Below are 16,566 nucleotides of genomic sequence, written 5' to 3' on the forward strand. Positions count from 1 at the left end.
GAAATAAAGACGGAGTGTCGGATGCGATAATTATCATTGCTAGCTCTTTTATCAACGTCATACAACATCTGCGAGCCCCTCAGTCATAAACTCATACGATGAATGCAGAATTCTCGCATATTGTAGTGTGGAAAAGAAGCACCTTAGCTTCGTGTTTTCAAAGTAAAATCCTCAATTTTCATTGAGCAGCAGCGCATGAAGCAGTTCTGTTATATAAAATGCAAATACTTCCCACCTCAATCAGACAGAAACGTTTTTGCCATTTTGCGCTGTTCTTCAGTGTAATATTAATGGTTGAAGTAGAAAGATGCGAACCATAATTACAACACATTAGAATATTCGTAAAAAGCGAAGTACTCCTTTAGTAAGTTCTCTATTACAGTGAAAACAGGTTTTTGCTTTCACAAATAAACGGACAGATGGAGGAACAACTCGATAAACTTCCTCTAGGAAAACGCTTTTCGGGGGACACTCGCTGGCTTCGGGAGGGCCGGGATCTATTAAGGCTGTTGGCTATCCTTGAGACGGTGATTAACAACAACAAAGTTGGCTTCAACGTAGATTTGTTCTGTAAACACTACTAAACTGACTGCTTTTTACCAAACTGAGTCTGACCTAGCTTGACCTGAGTGAGTTTGTCCTGGCCAGAACTGGCTTGGCCAAAGAAAGCTTTGCAAAACAGCTCTATTTAAGCCTAAAGTACAAAGGATTAGGTTGTGCCATTAATTATCTAAAGGATCACGTAATAGACTACAACTGCTAGGCAGGAATTTCTCCTTTTAGAAGATTTTCGAAAAGCTCTGGTGGATAACAACTACACAAAAGGTCATGACAGGTGGCGGTTACAGTTTAACACTAGCTACAATTATGATCTAATAACAACTGTTTAAGACTTACTGAATGAGAACTGGTCAGTAGCCTTTACGCTTTGCTGAAGTTAGAAAAATCTCATTTTTTACGTTAAATTTTATTTAATTTTTAACGCTAGCATAAAAACTCGATAACTAAAATGCCTATCGTTACGTTCCATCATTATCATTTTTTAAATTATTATTTAGCAGAATACGAATGATTTTAATCCTTTTAGTCTCCACAATATGCCAAAGTGTCGCACTCTGGGTAATCGTCCAAAATAATTTTACAATAAAGGGATGCGTTGCTCCTTAATTATTAAAAGGAAATAATTAACGCTACAATTGGCATGGTTACCAATTACACACGCGACTCTTGCAACCAAAATTGGTTGATCTAGGGTGGTCAACATCCCCCTGCTGGTACAATAAGCAAGTCGTATTTCCTTTCCTAAGGTGTAGCGTTTTCGTATTGTATTCATTTGCCATTAAATCTTTGCTTCTGTTGATCATGATTTATTGAGAAAATTTGGGGAATCTTCCTTTCCTGCCAATTATAAACTAGCCAGTGTCATATTTGAGTATATGCATAAAAAATTATAGGCAAGAAGTTTTCTCTGAGCCGTCATTTCTTCTTTCGGTCACAACGCTATGTTTAGCTATAGTCTTCTTTATGGAGATATTGCCGCTGGCAGTTTCATTTCCTTCAGAGCTTCTTTTGATATTGGTTCCATTGTCTGCCAATGGGAAAATGGAGTGGAGCTTTCTTTTGAAACGACTTCTTATCTACAGGATGAAAAACAAAACAAAACAAAACAAAATATTGGAAACAAACTTCATGTTTCTCGTTTTATGCTCTAAAGAGTTTGAACAGGAAAGAGTTCAGTGAAGTTAAAAGAATAAGAGATGAAAATTGATCCTCCAGGAACTGTTCTATTTTCAGTAAAAGGGGTAGGTCTCTAAAGAAACTGTGGTGCTGCGTTAGTGGGGGTAAAAAGGTAATTCACTCGGTTACATCAACTAAGTTGAAATTGTAAATTGGCCACTGTAAAGGGCTAAAGAGACGAAGTTTCGAGCGTTAGCCTTTCGTCAGAGCGAATGGCGAACACTCTGACGAATGGCTACCGCTCGAAACGTCAGTCTTTTAACTCTTTACTAGGCAAATGTACAATTTTAACTTAGTTGATATTACCAAATTTCCTTGTTCTCTTTTCAGTTTAACGTCAAGGATCAGAAATTTTGAAACTCCTGAGTAATTAATAATCGCTGCTATTCCCAGAAACAGGCTCTGGCCATAAGATGATTTAAGAATGAATGAAGGCCCATCTATCGAGGGGGAAAAATTAAAATGAAGGTAACTTAGCGACAATGAAAGCTTGAAATGAAACAATAAAAATGTACCTCCGTGTTTCTCACGCAGTGCAGGAAGAAAATCATGAAGCCCTGTTGAGAGATAAGCACTGAATTAAGTTTTTGTTTTTCCTCACCGTGCCTAACAACAGACAAATATAAATTTATTTCCAAACTTACCTGAGTTGAGTTGAAAATCGTGAAAATATAAGCAAAAGCTTTGTGTACTGAAGATAGAACACCAAATAGCCACGTGACACCCAAGAGAGGAATCATTACCAAGCATGCTCTTATGCCAAGCCTACAAAAGAAAGTTCATATTTCTCGACTAAGACTTTAAATCACCAAGCACACATTACTTTTTTTCTTGTAAAACGATTATCTGGTAGAACTTGGATATTCCTCTTTCGTTTCGGTCGGGAAAAAGACTTAGGGCCAGTTTTGAAACAGATTTTAGTAATTTTTTAACAATACCTCGTTTTAAGCCATCTTCAATCTTGCCGAACCTTTTATCTATTCATTAATTTTTGTGAGCAGTGTCAAGAGGGCTGAAAGCTTACAGCGGAATGATATTTATTTCGTTAAATCAACCACTGATCGCGTAAAACCGCAGTTTGGGATAGACATCGTATATTGAACTAGCCCTTTGCTATCTACCTGATTTTTTCAGATTGGCTGTCCTTTGTTTGATGCATTGTCGTCATCTCCTTGATAACTCGTAAAAGGATCATAACGTTAAGCTAGAAAAAGGAAACAAAAATAGCTACTATAACGAGGTAATACCGACGTTCGAGATATGGAAGAGAAGAGTTCAATGCTTTTTTTTTTTTTTTTTTATGAAGTGAATAAAGGCTAAAAGTTTATAAAGAAACTGTGGTGCTGCGTCGGTGGGGTAACAATGTAATTTGGTTATATCAACTAAGTTTAAATTATAAATTGCCCAACGTCAGCTTTTTTATTTGTTATGGTGGCCAACTTACAATTTCAACTTAGTTGATATAACCAAATTGCTTTTTTTTATCACTTGCTGCCCTAATTCCACTTTTTTCATTGTCGTCGATGCCATTTGCATCACTGCTACTGTTACCACCTTCATCTTGAGAGGCATTCACTTGCAAAGCTAGGATCAATAGATGTTCAAAATCATGTCAGTGGTAAATATTTAGGAAGTTGCTATACGATATACTCACCAATCCAATCAGTAAAACAAAGACAATAAAAATCCAGATCAGACCGTTTTCGCTAGAAAGCCAGCAACTTGACAGACAAAAAGCAAAACAAATTAAAAGAAAAAAAAAACAAAAACAATTAATTAAATTAATGGCACATTTAAAAAGATCGGACAGACACATTATTAAGAGTTTCAAAGCCTATTCTAGAGTCCTTTTATAAGGAAGATAGACAAAAAGTCTTATCGAATAGCAGAATGTTGTACGCTTTTCTGCTTTCCTCCCTGCACCATAACAGCTTCCTGTGATTTCTGTTTATGAAGTAAAGCCTAAGTTGGCAAATACTAGTATTTAAAGCTGCTGGTCCAGATGGTATTCTTTACCGAGCATTGAGAGAATTCTCTAACAAGCTAGCATATCCTATTACTGAGTTGTTCTACCGCTCATTTGAGGCTGGTTTGTTTCCAGAGTTGTAAAAACAATCGTTTGGATCACCTATTCCGAAAATTCGTCCAGTGCAGTCTGAAAACGACCCTCGACCTATTTCTCTCACTCCTATTTTGTCAAAAGTCCAAGAAGACTTTGCTGTGAAAAGGCTGTATGAAGACATTTGCAAAAAAATTGACCCTCGTCAGTTTGGTTCTATAAAAGGCTCTTCAACATCCCTCTGCCTTGTCGACCTCTTGCACCATTGTTTTAAAGCTCTTGACAAGCCTAGTCGATACCTGTATGGGAGTTTCCTTAACTTTACCAAGGTCTTTGATTATTTCATCGTGGCTTCCCATCACTGCTTGAGTTCCTCAGGGGGCTAAATCATGGCCTATCCTCTTTTTTTTTAATGCTAAACGATTTGGGTTTTCCTACCCAGTTAGGCTGTAATCGTTAGAAGTATGTCGAAAAGATTGCCCCGTCTCATACACTCAATCGTGGTCAGTCCTCTTGTCTGCAGTCTGATTTGGACAGAATTCACCAGAGGGCTGTCGAGAATAATATGAGTCTAAATCCATCTAAATGTAAGATTATGCGCATATGTTTCTTCCACGAACAGCCAGTTTTACCAGTTTCCACCATTAACGGTAAGCCACTTGACTCTGTTCTCTCCCACAAGGTTATTGACTTAACCCTTCAATCAGATCTTCACTGAAATGCACATATAGATTCCATTGTGCCTAGAGCTTCCAAGCAACTCTATATCCTCCGTATTCTCAGATGTCTAATGTGAGCACAACCGATCTTGTTACTGCTTATGTCACTCTCATTAGAGCTCCTCTTGTATGATTGTTGTCTTCCCTCAGGGAGGTTCATAGTATCTTTTGATGTTGAGAGTTTTGTTCACTAGTATACCTCTTGATGAATGCATTGATCTGTCGATCAGATACATTTATCAAGATAACCCTGGTCTTAAGATAAACGCCGCTGACCCAAAAAACGCTTTTTACCTTCGCAACAGCTGATACTGGTTTCTTGTTTAAGGGTGTGTTTTATGATCAAATAGATGGGGTTGCCATGGGCTCCCCACTTGCTCCAGTGCTTGCAAACCTCTTTATGGGACATCATGAAAAAAAACTGGCTAGATAACTATTCATTCTCTGAAGTTCTGTTCTACAAACGCTATGTTGATGACACATTTTGTTTGTTCAAAAGCGAGGAGGACGCACTCGAGTTCTTTGATTGTATCAACGCCAGGTATCCTAGTATTCGTTTCACAATGGAAAAGGAAAGTGATAAGATATTATCGTTTCTAGACATATTGTTAGACAACAATCATACATCCATCGTAACCAGTGTATATCGCAAGAAGACGTTTACTGGTCTTCTTACCAATTATTTCAGCTTCGCCCCTTTGATTTACAAATTAGGTTTAGTCAGAACATTGATTGACATAGTATATAAGATTAATAATTCCTGGGTTGGTGTTCATCTGGATGTCAAGAAACTTATTTTCTTGCTACGGAAAAATTGTTTTCTATCTTGGATCATACACAAGATCATTTACAGGTATCTAGCGAAGAAAAGTAATCCTTCTCCTACTGGGTAGAACGCCTCTTCTAACTACGCTAAACCCTCTTCGCACTATTATAAACTTCCCTATGTTGGTCGGTTTTCGAACATCGCTCAGACTAAGTTAAGACAACTACTCAAACGTTATTGTAGAGCTGATTTAGATGTTAGGTGTGTCTTCAGTACGTTTAAACTCAGAAACATGTTAACTGTGAAAGACTCAGTTCCGCTGGGCCTGCTTTCGCGTGTCGTATATAAATTTTCGTGTGCTGGCTGTAATGTCAGTTATATTGGTGAGACCACTCGCCACATTTGTACACGAGTTCGTGTACAAAACTCTTGTCGGACAAAACTTCGCATATTTACAAGCACCTGCAATCATCAAGAGCCTGTCTTGACTCCTGTGATACTGAATGTTTCACGATCTTAGATTCTGACGCTTCAAAATACCAAATTAAGATCGAAGAGGCATTGTATATTAAGCGGGAAATACCCACTCTTAATCAGCAATTGAAACCTCTAGAATTGTCTTTTTTCTTTTAATTAAGTTGTTCCTTGGTCTTTTATTTTAATATCATTATTATTCTCTTTATTTATTTTATTTATTTTATCTATTTATTTATTTTTTTGATCTAGTCAAGCGCGCGCTATTTACATTTTTCGCGTTTTTAACATTCAAATGTAACGTAAGCCCTGACATGTAATTTGTAACGTACCTTGATATAAATTCAAATGTACAACGGTGAAATGCTCATTTGCAACTGAAGATGACATGAGAACGTCGAAACATGTCTTGTCAATTTCAAATCAAAGTTGTTTCTTTTTTGAGAGTTATTGTCACTCTGCTGTCTGTACGTCCTTTTGGTAATATATTTATATGTACTTACAGTTTTTCACTGACGAAACACTCAATTCCATCTTTGCTTGCTGTAATGCTCAGGGATAAGGCGACCACAAGTGCAGAAAAACCTGTGATAGAAAGTCAAAAACACACACCCCCGTCTTAATGAACCTTATTCAGGACAAATAGTTTTAAAGAACTGATCAGGGATAAACGTTCCCTAGTGGTTCAAGAGGTTTGAGATCAACTCCTGGAAGAGATACTGCCGGATTTTCCGCTCAGTAAGACGGCTCACATTTAACCTTTATTCCCTCAAATTGTTCGGGTTTTACCCGCAACGGTCTAGCTTCCACGTACATTAAAGTAGAGGGAATTAAATTATCCTGTTATTTACAGCTACTAAAACTGGGAAGGAGCCCTAGGTAAAGGTTGTCAGTATTTTTTAAAGTGTTACGCTGTTTAGTTAGCTGAAATTTTATCTTACTCCATGCAACTCCGTGGCATATCTTCAACTTGCTTGAAACATTGTAAACTTTTACAACAAATAAGTAAAGGTAAACCCCTTCGATGAACATCCAACAGAAAGCGGCGAACAAAAAGTACTGCTCAAGGGCTGCTACCAGAACACACGCTTTCTGGAAAGAAGAATCATTTCATGATCAGTTAGCCGCCGCTGTGGTTAAGTAAAAAAAACGTTCGTTGGCAAAGAAGCGAAATCCAGACTGGTTATACCGGATGGATAAACATTTTGGTCACTGTGAGACAAACGAAGAGGATTAAAATAGATATAATTTTCTAATAAAAACCTGTTGTTAAAAATATTTCTTTCTCAGGCATTTCGTTACATGTACATTCAAACGAGAAAAGAGTTGGAAAATGCAATGAAAGTCACAGCAGCCATATCAAGTATTCCTTACTTTGTTCTCAGTCGCACCGATCCCGGCCAGAAATATGATTTGAGCTGCGCCCAGCGAAGCAACCAAACTTAGACGAATCTGGGATAAAGGACCTTTCATCTCCCTGATGGCAAAGGAGTCAAACGATAGACGAGTTAATAAAAAAATAGGGATGCATGTCTCCCTATGATACGAAATGTTATAAAATTATGACAAATTAATAGAAACAAAGTATAAATGTGTCTGTATGAAACTAAATTTTGTGTGTCTTGTCTTTTTGAGTTGTTCTATAGCGGTGTACTTACGTAAGGAAAGCGTAGCTTAGAATTGTTAGGATAATTCCAATGAGAGATAGTGTCAGACCCAAATAAGTTAGGACCTCCAAGATTTTGTTGTCTGTCTGTGTAAAAAAATTAAATAACAAAACAAAATGAGAATAAGAAAGCGCAAAATAAGTAAAGATACGATCAAGAGTAGCTTAAACAAAGCTAGATATAGTCTTTACATGCTTTGAATTATTGTCAAATGATACCGATAACTCATTTTACCTCAGATAAGACTTTATCGCCGGGCCCTGTGCCAAACTGTACGAGTACAGCGAAATGAGTCAAATGATTACAGGTGCACTCTGTTTGAGAATCGCCCACAGATTTTGCAGAGCAACCTTGCCCTGACCAACCGACATAGCTGCAAAAAAGGTACATCCATCTTTTAAAAATTCTTACATAATAACATCGACCAGCTCCCTCCTTATTGAATTGTTGAATAGATTTTTCAATTTTGCAAGAACAAGACAGGGGTCTGTTACAGCGCAAATTAACCTACATTGGACTTAAATCAACGGCAGGAAACATAGGAAACTTACCACTTATCGCCCTAGATTTTCTCACCCATTAGAAAACTTTAACACGAGGATAGTTTTATTCCGTCACGCAAGTTCTTTGTTTGGCAATTAAAAATGAAGAAAATATCAGTACATTGATAATGACCTGCTTTCTGCTGTGTTCCAAAACACACAATCTCTTTTCATGTTTGTGATCTGAAAGTGGAAACAAATTCTCTGATCTTAAAAAGGTCCTGTGCCTCCAGGAAAGCAAAGACGTCAATAAGGGGTTGTTGACTGCCGAAAAGGTAAAAAAAAAAAATATTGTCTGATGAAACACAAAAGGGCATAACATCCCTGCTGTTTTCTCTAAAAGAAATAAATGGCCTGGTTTGGGTGAAATTTTGTCTGAAATTCTTTATCTAAGTGTGGATCACGGCAGTAAAAAAAAATTACAACTATTTATTGCACCCATATTGGAACCACTTCATTTCTTCCTTTGAAAACTTGTTTGAACAGTACTCCTCTTTTAAGGGAGTGAGAAGTGCTTCAATAACAGAGCTTTATTTCTGCACTTGCCTTTAAATCCCTGAACATTAACGTAACGTTTTCTGTCAGCCTCGTAGGATGTGGATCAATTGTAGCAGACATTATGATGGTGTTGAGATGTCTGAGGTGAGATTCAGTAGAAAAAGTTATTCATCTCATTCTAATTTATAAAATGAAATTAAAAAAAAAAGAAAAAAAGAGCAGACGTATAGCGATGGGATTGTGGAAGATGACTGAAGGGCAGCAGAGACATTAATGATAAAAAGCGAAGCGAGGAGGAATGATAAATCGTGGCAAATTAACAAACTAATTGATATTCGCTCTATTTTGTTTTGCTTTTTGTCTAGCAAATACTTTTTAGTCTATTTCTTTCTTCTATCCCCTGTTCAGTTATAAGTGAGATTAGAAGCATTTTAAGATGGGCTAGATGGGAACAAAGAAACTTATGTGCAAACAAAATAAAATAATCATACCTGCTTTCGTTAGTTGCATCTTTGGTGTGAACATCATTGGTTACCAGCAGTTTATGAAGCGTTTTGTATAAAACTCCCAGGACTATTTCTGAATCTAAAAAGTAACAACGTACAGTAGGTTTACTGAAAGATGGATGCATCTAATGGATAGAATCTATTTGATGTATGTAAAGAATCCTTTACTCACCATTCTGAAAGTTTTCCGAAGGAATTTTAACGAAGTTTTGTCCTTTTGACTCCTTAAGATAAAAATTGCTCTCGTTTTGGTCGAAAACTCTTCGGATCTCCAAATCTAGACACAAAACGTAGCAAATGTTATATTGATTGGCAAAACACAAAAAACGAGAAACGAGACTAAAAAAAAAACAACAACAGCAACAACAATACACAAAATAAAGAGCCAATCAAAGAAAAAGACTCGATAAGCTTAAATAAGGCTTATCGAAATACATAGTTTGGTTATTTGAAGTCACTTTCAACAGACCTTTACTTCAAAACAGAATACGGATTGGGCAGAACATTTTGACATAGGAGTTCCCAACTTCTCCGATTTCTAAGTAATAATAGTCGTTCTTTCTGACAGCCGTGTCTTTATGAACTGTCATTGTGCAAAGAAAGAAAGAAAGTTAAAAAAAGCAGTAAAAGTTTATTAGAATGAGAGAGAGGCCAAAATAACAATCTTCTCTCACTCATTTTGTCGTTACTTCTCTTTTTCGTCCGTGATAAATGACAGTTGTCATACGATCTAAAATGCCCTTTTTCTTTTAATGAATGGACTCGAAGTCACGTCCGCTCGCCTTACACTTTGTTCTGTTAAGAGGAGTATATATTTTTTTATTTTTCCATGATACATGGTGACAGAGCAGGCGTGTAAACGAAAAAGTTTTTTTTTTTGCCATTTACCAATGTTTTGGCTGCTGATGTTCAGTTTAGGGTTCGTTTGATTGAGGTGATACCGAGCATATTCCAGCGCGAATTCTTCAAAAGCTGTTGTCGCTTGAAAAACTTCCTCCATTTTTGCCTCCTCTGTTAGATTTCCGAACATGGTCTCCTCAAACACCCCCAAAGCAATCTAAAAAGTATTAAACACGCGGAATATCAATTAAATAAACGCCAGCGAATCATTCTATTTTTTAATGAAAAGTACTTCATTTGATGCCTGATATTTACAGTAGTTTACTTTCCAATTTTTTTCAAGAATGTATCCTTAATTAGTATCTCTAAAGGCTATTTCCTTTTTAGAATTTTGCACAGCTGTTAAAAGCTACAAAGGTTTGGTTTTATCAAGTCAACGAGGTTATATAACAAATGCGATATATCAAATGATAACATCTCTCAAAGTATTAATCGGAATACCTGCAGAGAATCCTCTCTTTCAATAGTAATGAGGCTTAAATCATTCAGTACCTATTGATGATGAATTTTCATCGGAAAAGTAAGTATATTATTGAAAATAATAAACGAAAAATAGGAAAAAAAGACAACAACAAAAGTTAAAAATGAACCCTGCTTCCTACCCAGGCCATTCCTTTCAAATAAAAAAAGAAAAAAGAAAAAAAAAAAAAAAAAAAAAAAGGCTTGTTCTCGCTCTGGCTTATGTCCATTATTAATGTTGGATATTGTAAATGTACGGATGATAACTTATCTATTCTGAATACATTCTGAGTACCTGATCGTTTAGGGTCTGTGGAGTGTCAGCATCATCATCACTAGCGTCATTATCACTCTTTATCTCTAGACCGTCTAAACATACAAAAAGGAAAAAAAATGCATCGAATAAGGGAATCGAGGAGTGCCGTACTGCTATGGAAAAACAAGCGAAAAACAAACAAACAAACAAGGACACAGATAGATAAAAGCTGATAGTTTATAAAGAAATTGTTTGCGGCTGCGTCGGTGGAGGTAACTGTTCTTAAATTGAGTATATCAACAAAGTTGAAACGGTAAATTGGCCACCGTTACGATTATGAAAGCTGACGTTTCGAGCGTTAGCCCTTCGTCGTAGCAAATAGAGGAGTTGTGGGTTGTGTGTGCCTTTAAAGGCAGAAAAAGGAGCCACGTGATTGGTGGGGACATGGCAACGATAAAAACATGAATAAATTAGTGGAATGAAAAGCGTTCGTTGATACCTGTGGGATTAAGACTACCGTGTTTTCCTCGTTGCCATGCTCCCACCAATATGTAGCTCCTTTTTCTGCCTTTAAAAGCACACACAACCCACAATTCCTCTATTCGCTCCGAAGAAGCGCTAACGCTCGAAACGTCAGCTTTTATAATGGTATCGGTGGCCAATTTATCATTTCAACTTTGTTGATATACTCAAATTAAGAACAGAAATACACATACAACATCGGGCCAAGTCGCACTAGAGGGAAATTTCAGAATTGTTCTGGACAAATCCGACTTGAAATCGGTTAGCGACACAAAATTTGTCCGGAAGGCTACAGTCGCACTTCAGAACAAAATCTGTTAACAAAACACAACACGCCTTGTGAGCGCCTTGTGATTGCTCGCGATTTCCCGCGAAGCTGCCTTTTCTCGCTGTTTACATCCACAAAACCGCGACACGAGGGATCTAAAAATATGTTACCACGAAGAATTCTCGCAGTGACTGTCGGCCGTCTTGTTGGTTTTGAGTGTTTTCCGTGATCCAAGCTCATGTTTTCATTGACTCTCGGCTTTCTAACTGATCATGCTTCTCAGCCCACAGTTGAATTATAAGCCTCTCCTCTTCTTTACTACATCTGTCCTGAGCCTTTTTGTTCTCGGATGACGAAGATGCACGGCGCGAAGAGGATGAGGTTGATGCCGGCATTTAGCTATATTCGCTGAACTGGAGGGATTCTGGCAACGAGTCAGTTCACGTGGTCGAACCAGATGGGCTGGGATTTCCTCGATCATCAATAACCATGTAAGGGCCTGGAAAAGGATAGATCTGTCCTGGTGGATATTGTGGATATTCATACGGAGAAAAACTGGTCGCCCGCGCCGCGATTCATGTTGTTACGAAAGGAGAACGTGATTAATTTTGCAACGATGTCTATAGCATAGAGACTCTGCTACATATCACCTGTCAAATCATTACCCAATGAAAACACCCTAGCTATTGTTTTCCAAAATTTGTCTCAATTTGGCCTGCTCTAGAGGTAGTCGACGGCATTTTGAAGTTTGTCCTTCCGCGACCAAATTTTGTCCTTTGGTGGGAACAAACCGGTCGCACTTTGTTTTTCATTGTGATGACAGAGTTTTGACATCAATGAACAGTTTTGTCCTCTAGTGCGACTTGGCCCATAATCAAGGGCGAAAGAAGTTTAATAGAGACTGCAAATTTTACAATTAACATAGCACCATTAAATGGAAAAGAGAAAACCAGCGTTTACTTCTATTGCATACAGCTGCTTCAAGAAGACTGTAAAAAATTAATAAATAAAAAAACGAGCACGTGACAATTTTTAAAAGGTATGGTAGATCATTCTCAGGTTATGGTTCCTTGGCCTAAGGATTTCAAGGAAATCTGGTTAAACATCAATAGAGGACTATCCATCGTGGGTTTGATGATTTCATTTATCCGACCTATCGAAATTCAGTTATTATCGGATAGCCAGAATACCTTTCGGGATTGTCGTGTGCACTGTTGTCCTTACTTTCTATTTTTTTTGTTTTGTTTTGTTTTGTTTTTCTTTTTTTTTTTCTTTTTTTTACGGCTACGAATGGGGTAGGTGCGTTTTTTCTTAGATACTGACATTGATCTAAAACATACCATTTAGTTTTGATCCAGAGTTGCACCGAATGACATTAACAGCAAATGTATAACGTTTGCTGCAAACGTAGCTGACCTGAATCCTTGCGTAAGGTAAATAACTGAGTATTTCTGTTGTAAACTTTGGTGGAGCACGAAAGTAGAAGTCAAAATCAAGACGGCATCGCTTTCTGACGTCAGTGAACCCAAAGCAGTCCCGAAATGCATCACACCATCTTAATGAAGAATAATAACCACGGCCAACCTCGTACCAGATGTTGTTGGTGCTATTATTCAGGTGATTGCAGGTATTGGAACCATGTTTCCATACCGCTGTCTTCAAACATGGCGGCTCTAAATCATTCGAGTAAAAGTTATGAATGGTTTCATACTGAAAGATATTACACGAGTGGAGGATAAACTTTTTTTTAAATACATAAGAAAAGAAATTTTGGCACAGACCTTTCCCTGTGTTTTTCGATTGGCATTCCACAAAGGAAATCCTGATGGCAAATGTCCTATAATAATAGGTTCTTTCATATCGTGGTTTACCGCAATATTTGACGTAAATCTGTTTGAAATGAGAGATATCGTTCACTCCTTCCGCAGTACTTATGTCGAAGTAAGACAACTGGAATCGTTTAAACTTTAAGTTGCAAGTGTTTTCCCATTCCGTTGTTTGATGAAAGCATGTTGCAAAATAATGACACCACGATTGTATACACTGACGAAAGTCATGATCAGGATACCAGTAAAAGCGTCTTATTTTACAATCAATTTTTAACCAATATTGGAAGGAGGAGTCATTCATCTGCTGGCAGTTACCTCGCTTAAGCTCTGCGATGTCTAACGGTGTATAAGAAGAACAATGCTTGCCTGTTGTACGGAGGAAAAAATCAAATAAGAACCCCTCAGTCCAAACAATACACACCCAGTGGTATAATATTTTGAAGCAGATTGCATTTTGGCGAAAGGGGCTTCGGAAAAAGTAAGGTAAGGTAAGCTTTGTGCTCTAGCTCAAGGACCCACTCAGTCAGAGATTTAAGTAGCATGAAGCGACCAGGAGTGTTACTAATTTCCCGTGGAGGGGATACTAGTCCATTGCAAATTTAGGTTTCCTTAGCAACTCACCAGTTCCAGTTTATAGCCCCGAGTGAAGAAAGGCATTGTGAGAGTTAAGTGTCTTACGCAAGAACACAACACAATTATCGCCAGGTCTAGAACCCGTACTGCTCGATCCGGAATCCAGTGCTTAGATCATTAGGTCACTGCTTCTCCTAGCCCCGCCCCGACCCCACAATTATTGCCAGGACTCGAACCCGTAATGTTCGACATGGAAGCCAGCGGTGTTTTGATCAATAGGCCACTGCTTCTCCTGCCACCCCTGCCCCAGCCCCCCCCCCCGCCCCGACCTCCCGTCCCACAACCCCCCCCCCCCCACCACCTCATCCCCCCTTCGAAATATTAAAAAAGGTACAGGGCATTAATACATATGGCATATATGCAAATTGAATTAAGTGAGACTGCCAGAAGATTATTTTGTTGTTGTTGTTGTTGTTTTCTTTTTTTCAAGTCTCGAGGCCCTTGATCGGGGAATTACATATATCTTTATTCAATATTTTGTGACTGTGACACATTGTGACCCACCATTAATTTACTCGGAAAAAAAAAAAAACTCCGATTCAAGATTTCGCCATTTCATTTCTACATTTTATACAAAAAACAAAACAAAAAAAAAACAAAAAAAAACACACATAAAAAATACAACTTGGTTTAAAGTGTCCAACGATAAATATTTTTAAAAAGTTTGTTTAGCTTTTCAACGAGCAATTTCTGCAAAATATGAAAATTAATTGAAGGGTTATCAACTAAATAAATCGCTTCATGGCTTGCCAGTATGTCAACTGATAATTTATTCGGCTGAGAGACTTTCCTCCAAATTTCACATTTTCCCTTGAAGCTTCGCAAATCAGCCATGCATTAAGTTTTCTTGAAATTTCTTATCCAGGATACTATCAACCCCTATAACAGCTGTCCCTATGATTCTATTTACTACATGATTTTCAACTTCTTTAAATCTAGAGGCGTTCAGTGTTCCTCACTTCCTACTTAGGGAATATTCCAAATAATAACATTACCCAATGGTCCTTAAAAAAAAGCTCATGCAAAATGAACTAATGTGCAATTGAATGAGATGTTGAACTGAAAGGCTAAGATTGACCCGCTCTTTGACCAGACTCGGTTGACACGAGAACACAATGTTTTGAAAATATCTTTCACGACATGAAATAGAAATTATATAAATTATTCACAGTCTTGGTCACTTTTCTCTCTTTTATATCGTCTGTCATTTAAATAGACTAACCTTGCACTAAATCCTGAAAATTCCAAATAAATGCAAAACAAACGAACAAAAATCGTGGCAAAATGCGATGAGAGTATACCATTCTCTTTTATAATACGGCGGCGCTGCGCTCGTGTCGTTGAGGCATTGCTTAAGTGGAAAAGATCTAGAACAGGTGTAATTTTAGGCAAACAAACATTTCCACCACAATACTGTGCCATAACTGAATTTATTATTCTAATTTAGCTGTCACTCTTCTGTTCAATTTCACTGACGTTTATTACCACAGTCAATATGGATTCCCTTCACGGATAATTCTTGAAATAAATCATTTTGCCTACGTATGTGACCCTGCTATTATTTCCTAGAGCCGCAGTCGCAGAAATATATACAATTAGCTTTTTTTACCTTTTTTTCTGTGTGTATGTATGTGTACAAGTTTAAAAAACAGAACGATGCATAGGGGATGTAAATTTTATAAAGCGAGGAAAGAAACCCAATATCAACATGCATTAGAGGTAGTATGTGTAAAAAGCACGTTTCAGATTGGTTTTAAAACAAATATTTATATGACACCTCACTTTCTAAAACGCCGGACTCCTTTTCTTCAAACTGAATATGAATCAAGGCAAGAGGTTCTTTTTTTTTTTTTTTCGTTTTTGAATTATTTAGTTTAAACAGCTTTTTTTTTTAACATTTAAATAAACCTTCGCGCTAAACTAAATGATTTTATTACGTAGCTTCGCCAGGATTGAGCTTTCCATCAATTCTAACTGACTTGAAATCTTAGTATTGGCTGATTACTAAACGGAATTATTAAAAACTAGATCATTGGATAATGCAATTCAAGACTTTTTATTGGCTTAGCCGTTATCGTATATCAGCCAATATACCATAATCTAAAAACATGGCATGCGTACGTGTCAGCTTAAAATTAAAAGGGAGCTAAAAATTTAATAAAATTTCATAAAATTTGATAACCTAATTAACCGTTTTTAACAAAGCAATTATTCCACTCGCTCTTGTTGGATATGAGATGATTATAGCCAACTCGGTGCTACGCGCCTCACTAGCTAACTATCATCTAATATCCAACGCGCAATCGTGGAATAATTGTTAATTATTACGCTATCGAGATAAAAAAAAAGCAACAACAACAATTTAGCAAAAAAAAATAATAATATATGGGAAATCTCATGCGCTCAATGTATGTTAACGTAACGGAAATTGGCTTTGTCTTCGTCTCAGAGGTTTTCACTAGTAGTTTGGGAGGATTAATGAGGATTAATAAGTTATGCGGTTATAAACGTTGAACACTGTCAGTTATAAACTCTCTAATGATCTGGAATTGCTAGAGAATTACGAAGAGGCAGAGTCATCAAGCGTTTTCTGCGACTAATACAATATAGTTGAGATATTAGCCCTATTCTTACAGGAAAGTGTGAGTGTTTTTTATTTTGTTTTGTTTTTGCTTTGTTTTTTTCTTTTCAAAATAGTTAAGATATTAAAACTGTTGTTAGAGGAAAGTGT

The 16,566-nt window shown here is 37.2% G+C and overlaps 1 protein-coding gene across 1 annotated transcript in view; it reads right to left on the reverse strand.

Annotated features, from left to right (window-relative positions):
- LOC111346342 (adhesion G protein-coupled receptor L4) overlaps positions 1–15,222 on the reverse strand; it is a 15,419-nt gene extending 197 nt beyond the window's left edge. Inside the window, exons 1-20 of the mRNA XM_088750943.1 lie at positions 15,058–15,222; positions 13,155–13,568; positions 12,714–13,046; positions 10,623–10,696; positions 10,310–10,360; positions 9,857–10,025; positions 9,141–9,245; positions 8,954–9,047; positions 8,511–8,601; positions 8,098–8,147; positions 7,657–7,795; positions 7,414–7,508; positions 7,130–7,232; positions 6,697–6,847; positions 6,259–6,340; positions 3,392–3,458; positions 2,859–2,941; positions 2,382–2,502; positions 2,253–2,294; positions 1–1,637 (exon numbers count right to left, since the gene is read on the reverse strand). The exon at positions 1–1,637 is cut by the window's left edge and continues 197 nt beyond it. Of these exons, the coding sequence (XP_088607069.1) occupies positions 1,449–1,637; positions 2,253–2,294; positions 2,382–2,502; positions 2,859–2,941; positions 3,392–3,458; positions 6,259–6,340; positions 6,697–6,847; positions 7,130–7,232; positions 7,414–7,508; positions 7,657–7,795; positions 8,098–8,147; positions 8,511–8,601; positions 8,954–9,047; positions 9,141–9,245; positions 9,857–10,025; positions 10,310–10,360; positions 10,623–10,696; positions 12,714–13,046; positions 13,155–13,568; positions 15,058–15,139 (2,535 nt within the window). The 5' untranslated portion in view covers positions 15,140–15,222 and the 3' untranslated portion in view covers positions 1–1,448. The remainder of the gene's footprint in view (positions 1,638–2,252; positions 2,295–2,381; positions 2,503–2,858; positions 2,942–3,391; positions 3,459–6,258; positions 6,341–6,696; positions 6,848–7,129; positions 7,233–7,413; positions 7,509–7,656; positions 7,796–8,097; positions 8,148–8,510; positions 8,602–8,953; positions 9,048–9,140; positions 9,246–9,856; positions 10,026–10,309; positions 10,361–10,622; positions 10,697–12,713; positions 13,047–13,154; positions 13,569–15,057) is intronic.
- Between the last annotated feature and the right edge of the window lie 1,344 nt (positions 15,223–16,566).

Source organism: Stylophora pistillata, chromosome 2 (assembly GCF_964205215.1).
Source record: "Stylophora pistillata chromosome 2, jaStyPist1.2, whole genome shotgun sequence".
Classification (NCBI taxonomy): Eukaryota; Metazoa; Cnidaria; class Anthozoa; order Scleractinia; family Pocilloporidae; genus Stylophora; species Stylophora pistillata.